The sequence below is a fragment of the Prionailurus bengalensis genome, chromosome D4 (assembly GCF_016509475.1).
Source record: "Prionailurus bengalensis isolate Pbe53 chromosome D4, Fcat_Pben_1.1_paternal_pri, whole genome shotgun sequence".
Lineage (NCBI taxonomy): Eukaryota > Metazoa > Chordata > Mammalia > Carnivora > Felidae > Prionailurus > Prionailurus bengalensis.
This window is the reverse complement of record NC_057359.1, coordinates 73,209,821-73,218,310: the sequence shown is the minus strand read 5'-3', so window position 1 is coordinate 73,218,310 and position 8,490 is coordinate 73,209,821. Positions and strand designations below refer to the sequence as shown.

The 8,490-nt window shown below is 47.5% G+C and overlaps 1 protein-coding gene across 2 annotated transcripts in view; it reads right to left on the bottom strand.

The window, feature by feature from the left end:
* Window positions 1–2,080: 2,080 nt before the first annotated feature.
* SNX30 (sorting nexin family member 30) overlaps window positions 2,081–8,490 on the bottom strand; it is a 116,558-nt gene continuing 110,148 nt past the window's right edge. The window contains exons 9-10 of one of the 2 annotated variants that reach the window (XM_043566620.1): window positions 8,246–8,301; window positions 2,081–8,076 (exon numbers count right to left, since the gene is read on the bottom strand). In XM_043566620.1, coding sequence (XP_043422555.1) covers window positions 8,037–8,076; window positions 8,246–8,301 — 96 coding nt within the window. In that variant the 3' untranslated portion in view covers window positions 2,081–8,036. Of the gene's footprint in view, window positions 8,302–8,490 lie in introns of both variants that reach the window. The other variant, XM_043566621.1, reaches the window with a different exon arrangement.

The following is an 8,490-nucleotide window of genomic DNA, read 5'->3' as shown; positions in this document are numbered from 1 at the left end:
GCTTCCCTTGCTAAATTCTCACCGATTATGCTCCTTCCTCTTGGCTCCTTGCCTCCTGTCCCAGCCCCTGATCGGCTCCCCAACCCGGATGAATCTCATCATTGGCAGCTCCATTCGTGCTCCTGAAAAGCTGGCTTGGAGCATCCAGAAACATGTCCTTATTTGCTCATGCTCACCCACCATACGCTTGTGGGTTTTAGCCTGAGCTGGGCTCTCAAAGCCCCAGCACTGGCTCCTTTTCAATTTGTCACTAAGGTGGCAGTTTTGACCCTTCTCCACTTGCCACAGGTCACCAATTCTTCTAACAGAGGTTCTAACCCCTTTGATCTTCTCAAAGTGTGGTTTCTGAACCAGCAGCTTCACTATCCCCAGGGAACCTGTTAGAGATGCAAATGATTTGGCTCCACCCCAATCAAACTCTAGAAGTGGGGACCAACAATTGGTGTTTTCACAAGCCCTCAAGCTTAAGAACCAATGTTATCTATGGGCCTTTCTCTTCTTAAGAATGTTCCCTGAGTCCCTCTCCTCCTCTTCCTGCATCCTTAATTTTTTTTGTTTTTGTTAAGTTTATTTATTTTGGGGAGGGGGGCAAAGAGAGAGAGAGGGAGAGAGAATCCCAAGCAGGCTCAGTGCTGTCAGCGTGAAGCCCGACTTGAGGCTCAAACCCACAAACCAGGAAATCATGACCTGAGCCGAAACCAATAGCCAGACACTTAACCAACTGAGCCTCCCCCCAGGTGCCCCCATCCTTAATTCTTGAGGCCCATAAAGCTCTGTCCTTGGTATGTTCCCCAAGTAATCTAGTCTACTCTCAGGGATTCCAGAACACTTTTTCCAACAATCTGGTCGACACCTCCACTTGGATTTCCTCAAACATAATTCCAAACCAAATTATTCTCCCACCTCACCATCTAAGCTACTCCAACCTTTACATTTTTCTCCTGATTTTTTCACGTGTGAGTTAATGACGTCATCTCCCTGCTCCCAGGCTTGAAAACTCCATCTCATCTCTGATCCCCTCCCCTCACCACAGAAATCTCTTAAATTCATCACCCTTCCTATCGCCCATTGCCACAACTTTTATGACCTATTCCCATCTGTTCCCCAGGGCTTCAGTCTGACCACAGTCCACCAGCCTACTATCTCCATCACCTTCTTAAAGCAGTTACGAGAAATATATACCCCCCCCCTTAATTTTCATTTGACAAAGCAAACGGGAAGGATTGTTATGGGAATGCTTGATATTTAAGTTGGCCATATCTAAACAAGTAATAGAAGAGTCTTCCCGTAAAAGCAGTCCAGTCATCTAAGTGTTGGCAGACACGTTGATGCTTTATATATATACATTATCGCCAAACCCATCAGCAACCCACCAAGGGAAAGCACGTCTTCATTGCAAAGATCAATATACTGAAGTTCAGAGAAATGGGACTTGCCTAAAACCACAGAAGTAATGAGTGGAAAAAGCTGAGATCTGATCCCAAAGCTCTCTTATCCCGCCTTGCTGCCTCATTGTGTATGACTGTAGTCTTGGACTAGTGATGTCTACTGTCAGTAAGTTCAAGTGCATTTCCAGTACTTTGGGGTCATTAACCGAGCATTCCGGTCTCCCTTCGAAACACGCTCTTGACACCCTAACGAACCACAGGCATTTCTTCTTGCCTAACAGATTTTTTAAAAGCATCAGGGCAGTTAAAAAAAAAAAAAATCAGGAAATGACTGGTCCTGACTGAGATGATGTTGTGCTTTGCTATGGGATGGAGTAGGAAAAAATCCTCACGAAAGTACCTGGGCTGGCTGCCAGGCTGCCCGCCAATCACAGTGGTTGTGAACAGACACCAGGTAGTTTCTTCATTTCCCCAAATCGGTGCCAACCTGTGGGGTGTAGAAGGTAAACTGAGGATAAATCTACGGAGAAGTGGAGTAAAAATAGGTTAATTATATCTTTTTCCTGTTGCTCTGTATATCCTGATTCTTGCAGGCAAACTCATACCTCTTTAGAGAAAACAAGAAAACAAAATACAAGGCACACGTGTTTTCCTGTCGTGTAAAGTGTTATAAATGACAACACAATTCAAGGTAAAGAAAGCATCATTCGTAGGTTTATTGGTCCATTACTTTAAGTTAATTGAGGTAAAGAAACCTTTTAAATTTACAAGCTAATAGTTAACAAGCAATACAAATTCTTTTGTTTACCTCAAAATGTAATACTAATTTCATAGTAAACAATGGACAGTTTTTTTAATACACAGATATATGAAAAAAAGTGGACAAAAACCTCGTGCCAGCATCAAAAAATGCAACAAAACTTTTTTTTTCTTTTTATAATCTCTGGGTTCCATAACAAAGAAAGAAAGAAAAAGGTGACATTCTTTTTAAAGTTTGGTAGCTTCATGAAACAGACTTTGACCTGGGAATAAATCACTTTCTCGTCCACACACATTCTTGAGCACATTTTTTTTTTTTTTTCACAGCTTCTGATTTGGCTTATTGGCAGCATGGAGAGAAGAGAACACATTTACACGGAGGGAGGACTTCATCAATACCTTGGGCGGGGGGAGGGGTTCTTCTAAAATTTTAAATGTGAAGAATGACCTCTAAAAATAAGAAATACAGTCCACACTTTGGACATGACCTAAGCAAAAGTTTTGAATCTCTTTTTCAACAGTTAAAATACAAGTTAGAAAGGTTGCTGGCAGTTTATTTTATGGAAATATATCAGATGTACATCATCTCTCAATGCATTCCCAATGCGCGGACATCGAGGAATCAGGCACACGGAAGTACAATGGTTGGGGTGCCTACGGGACAGGACCAGACCTCAGGGGTGTCCAGGTGGTGGTGCTGACTGCTAACAGCTGCTGGTTTGTTGTCGGACGAAGGCCCAGCTGACACAGGTGTCTTTTTGTCATACAGATTCTCATCTTGTTGGCAATCTGCTTTCCCCTCCCCGTTCCCACACTGCAGAAAAAAGCCACCCCCCTTTTCTCCTTCCGGTACCATCGAGACTGAAGGGTTGGTCTGAGACTGTGAACAACCTGTTACTCATGGGTGGGGACAGGTGTGACCTGCTCTGACCTGGCATGCAGGAAGCCCAGAATCACCTGGTGAGGGGGTGGCATTGCCAGGGACATGCGTGTTGCAATACTCCGTCACTGGTTTTAATAGTAAAAGCTCTATTAAAATGGACTAAAGAATCAATGGGTTTTAGGTTTTTGGCATTTCAACCTGTGGAGAATTTCTATCTGACACACGCTGCTCTGAGCCCCCCCACCCCGCCCCCAGTTATCTTTTTAAAAACTGTTCCGCAGAATCGGGGTACACCATTAATATTGTCATCATCTAGAGTTCTCTGCATCTACGTGATTTGTCAATGCTGATACCATATATCCTCTACAATCGAGAGTGTGCCAAAAGGCACTAAGTTAATCTTTCACACTTTAACACACACACACACACACACACACACGGTTCAGTGGTCCCTGTGTTTCCTTACATTATCAAAAATATCATTTGGCAATAGCAATACTTAGCTTTCTCTTCCCAAAAGGCAGCCCTAATTATGAACCTCACTTTCTTATTTCTTTAAGAGGGCTGAGGACTGGCTATGTTAGACCTCTAGCATTTAAGCTGAACAACTGATTACGTTTCTAAAAAATTCTTTCTATCCAGAATCTAAAACACACTAGTTGAAGAATAAGGCATATTAGTAGGTGTTGACAATTCTCAAAAAGTAGAGTTAGGCTTTCAACAGTCTGTGGTAATTTTAAAAGTCTGGATTTGTTGATTTTCAAGTGCTAAACACACAGAATGTTTCTATATAAGACAAATATCTTACTGGTTTGTTATTTTTTTCCAAAGTACTTATTTACAGGCTATCTATAGTAGTAAAAACTGCCTGAAGAACATATTTTTCTGCCACATAGAAAGGGTTAGACAGCCAGACCCGGAATGCAATTCAAACATACAATTAAGAAACAACGATCAAACTCCCCGTGACAAAGGCCTTTCCTCCACCTTTCCTAACGCAGATAGCTCTGTGCACACTCTCATCCAGGCGACTGTAGGGAGGCCAGACATGCTTAAAGCAGAAAGCTAACCACCTATTGGGTGGGCTGATGAAAAATCAGGTTCCTGGTTTATGCACTAAATAAAAAAAAAAAAAACAAAAAAAACAAAAAAACAACCCATGAGGAAGCAGAGAACAACTCCAACACACCCAGCTTGATAGGTCAGTCTGACCCAGGGCATCATGACATTTTACTCGAATTTACTGATAAATGCCACCTGCCATCTGAATGGAGAAAACATAAGAGGCCATGTCCAATCTGTTGCCATCTTGAAAGTGAGAAGGCAAAGCCAAATTCCCAAAATGTTTTGTAAATGGGGATGGACTGCAGTGTTACTCCAGCCTGACAATTAGATTACTCAGTTTCCACGGGCCTTTGAGAGTAGGCATCCGGGAAGGTGGGCCGCAGGCTTGCTGTGCCCTGCCCTGAACACAGGCAGCCTCTCGTGAGCGGGAGCACCCTTCAGCGCAGCCCGAGGAGAGGCCAGGTCACCCCATCCTGACATCCAAACAGACGACGCCCACATGGGCCCGGGAGGCTGTGGCGATGTCTCTCTCCTGCCTGTCTCAGGGCAGAGGGTAGAGAAGGACTACTCTGCAGTGTAATGAATGGCATGAAAACAAAGCCAGGGGCCCGCGATGTCAATGCTCTTGACGGCAGGGCCAAGTCACTCGGACCCTGGGTGTGTCCCAGGCTGACACCTACCGGCCCAAGAGACACACTCCACTTGCAGACAGGCAGTCAGGTCACCGTGCCCTCCTCTAAAGCAGGACTTCCTGTCACTTCAAAACAAAGGTGGCCTCACGAGAAATGAGAATCCCTCGTGTGGATGGCGACTGGTAAGACATTTAATTCGACAACATGTAGAACACGCTCCAGGTGTGGCTGAAATTTGGCATGAAGACAAACTTAACGTTACATTCACCACGACCCCCGGAGTCCTACTGGCTTTTGTTGTTTCACCTAAAGGAAGGTGACTGGTGAGTTCAACGAGCAGCACAGTGAAATACGAGCCAATCATCTCCATAATTGCACTTATCTGAGGTCACTGGGAATCATTAGTAAGTCTTATTAAAGGACAAAACCCAACCCCAAACCTGGCTGTGAAACGTGTTCCCTCCTCCTTCAGGAAGAACAGAGGTTTTTTGGCTTTGGGCAGAGTAGCCTAGAATCCCCTTGTGGATCCACCACATGACAAGGAAGACCGCAGTGTCCGTATCTGCCACAAAGCACAAGTGCTCCCTTCAGCATCAAGTGCATCTCTAAAATCTGCTCAGTTTCTAGGAATTCTCTCCTCTTCTGCCTTAGCCTGGATTTTTAACCTGGGTGAATGAACCCTTCACTTCCCGCACCCGAGAGGCAGTTGACAGGCGTCACTCTGCATTCTGCTGCCATGTGCCCAAGACTCAAAACCTGTCCAAGTCTGTATGCCTGAGGTCAAGCGTGTCCCCAAGCAAAAGCCTCTTGGGACACAACTATGAGAGAGGAGGCAGTGATCTCAGCACCACGACTTTGTGGAGCCAAGAAGGACGGGGTGACGAAGCCTCTACGAGGCAGTCTTTGGCACAGAAGTCTCCGGTCACACTTCTCACAGGGAATCCCCTTCATGCTCACAGAGATGAAAGGGCAAATGCCTGGGACTCCTGACCCGCAGAGGCTGGATGAGCCATGGGGGTCGGGGAGGCCTGGGGAGCCTCCTTCACTGCCTACCGTCCCTTCTTCCTGGGCCTCCTCACCTCATCTGCCGCCAGCCTGAAGGAAGGGGCAAGCGTCCCTTCTCGGGCAAGACCATTTCTCCAGGGGAGCCTGGAACATATTCTGGTTCTCCCAGCTCTGGCGTCAGTGTCCCAGCTCTCCCTGGTGTCTTAAAGCACAGAAACATCACATGGCAAACAAATGGAGAAAGACAAGCCGCAAGATGCCCGAGTCCCCTCCGAGCTAGTCTTCTGCCTCCAATAACGTAAGGAACGACTGTGTCCCCCCTCCACTCCCTTCCCGTATGTCCCAGAGAGGAGCCCCATGACTGTTTTGAAGGGTTGCCTTCTTTTCCAACTAAACTTTCCACGGGAATGCTCCTGGGCTTTGGCAACTAGCGGCAGATGAGATCCTGGTCTTCCCATCAACTCTTTCCACGATTCTTTCCAAGCACTCATGACACCGGACAACGTTTTTAAAGCACGCATTCCACAAGGCAAGGCTTTGCACGTTCCTGGAGATGAGCGCTCGCTGCTGGGTCAGTCTAGTGCCTTCCACGAAATATCAAGAGAGGGCTGTCAACCCGTTATTGGATATACACCCTGTTCTACCAGCAAGCTGTCAGCTTGGACCCAGACGTCCATCATCCATACCCGCACCAACGTGATGGCTTAGAGGTAGCATGAAACACGGACTCACCACTCGGGCTAGATGGCCTGTCCTTACCCTTCTGCTTCGATGAATCACTTCTAATTGTACCAAACAAAAATTCACATCGCAGGATTTGAGAACGGCGTGAGGGGGTCTGACGGTGCAGGCAAGTACCGACGGATACAAAAGTTCTAACTGAAACCGTGACTTCCTCAAAACATGAATGAAACAGAGCCAAACTGTTCTGCGCTGGCCTACTGCTGCACCCCTGGCATCACGGCAGTGGCCACCCAAGGTCAACGCCGCGGGCGCGAGGGGGTGGAGGAACCTCGACACACTGCACGCGGCCGGGTACCTGCGGGTTACGACCCGCGTGTGCGCCAGCGCCTCGGCCCGGCTGCGTCGCGACAAGAACACTAACTGCCTCTTTGAGGCTCAGGTTGATCATTTTACGGGGAGATGAGCCACAGACGGGAGAGCGCAAACGTGGCATAGGTAGCTTCACTTCAGGAGGAAAGAAAAGGAGTTGGAAGATAGATCCTCTTCGTCGGTTTCGTGTCGGTTTGAAGACTTGAGATGCAGCCAGTGGTCACTGGGGAACGTGGCTGCAAGTTGAAGAGGTTTTAGCTTATCGAGAAGCAAAGGGCTCGCTGTTAGTACTTGTCATCTTCGAGGCCCGTCCAGGTACCGACTTTTCTTTCCGACCAGGGACTATCGAGGGTTAAAGCACTTCATATGGAACATGCACATGGAGTTCCCAGAACCTCCACTGTGTCACTACAGCACACCAGCCTCTCAACAAAAGGCCGCCCAAACACTCCGTGGACGTGGTAGGAGACACTAAATTAGGAGTTCTGGGTGAGGTAAAGGCAGACGGCACAGAGCAGACGTGGAGATGGGGCCTAGTGTACGCCCACTGACCCCAGTTACTGGGAGCTACTCTGACCTCAGACAACACGGACTTCCCACCACGGGCCTCAGCTGTACTCTGACGACACTGAACAAGCAAAAGAAAAACACTGAAGAACTTCACAGAGAAAAATGCCCCCCCCCCATTTTACACAAAAAACAGTTTCCAATCTACTGCATTCTAGTGTCAGAAACAAGTTTGGGGAGCACTGCCCCCTCGGCTCCCCGAGGTATCGCACGAGGACAAGGACACTGGCTTGCTCATTTGGGCACGGACGCATACAGACGCTGATATAAATGGTTCTATGTGAACCAGAAGCCACAAAAGAGGTGCCACTCGTCACAAGCAGGCAGCAGGCCACACTCACAGCTATAGGCCACTGTACATTAAGGACTTTCCGTGGAGGTGCCAACACCCCCTTCTAGGCTGAGACAAGTCGATGCCCACACAGGTCAATTCCAGAGTCCCCGTGTGTCTGTGGAAAACGAGACTGCCCTCTGTGCCCGCCTTCTTTGTGTCCTGGAAAAGCAAGAACCGGGCTCTCTTCCACCGCAGGCAACCGTGCTGTCCCCAAACAGGAGACTGTAATGAGATGTCAGAACGTCAGCTGGGTTGTCTCGTCCCTCAGCTGCAGATCTTAGTGTTCCAGATTTAATGGGCTCCTTCACAACACGGAGGTATGCTTCTTTCGCTGAGAGATGATTATAGCCTTACAGACTCCACCAAGGAATAAATACTAATGGAGAACCACTGTCAGACAAAGGTGGGTGGGGGGCAGGAAGGGAGAGAAATACACAAAGGAGAGATGATTCTGTGGCTGTTTTCTCAGTGCCACCTCTCTGGCACTACAGGGACGTCCCGGTGTGGGGTGCCATGCCCTGTGTAGGTAGAAGAGTCTCGGTCCCAAGAAGGAACTTACTTGGCCTCTGGTTTCTCCTGTAGTAGTGGAATAATCGACTCCCATGCCATGAGGCACTGAAATGACAACACACACACACACACATTTTCAACATCAGATTTTAGGATCAGGTTCTTAACTCTTCTCTGAGCTACCCTTTTATTGTTAGTCCCACCGGGTGACCTCTGTCTCATGTCTTGTCTAAGTAATGTACGTACATAATGTAACATCCGAGGTCTACGTGGATTATCCATCACTTAGAAACT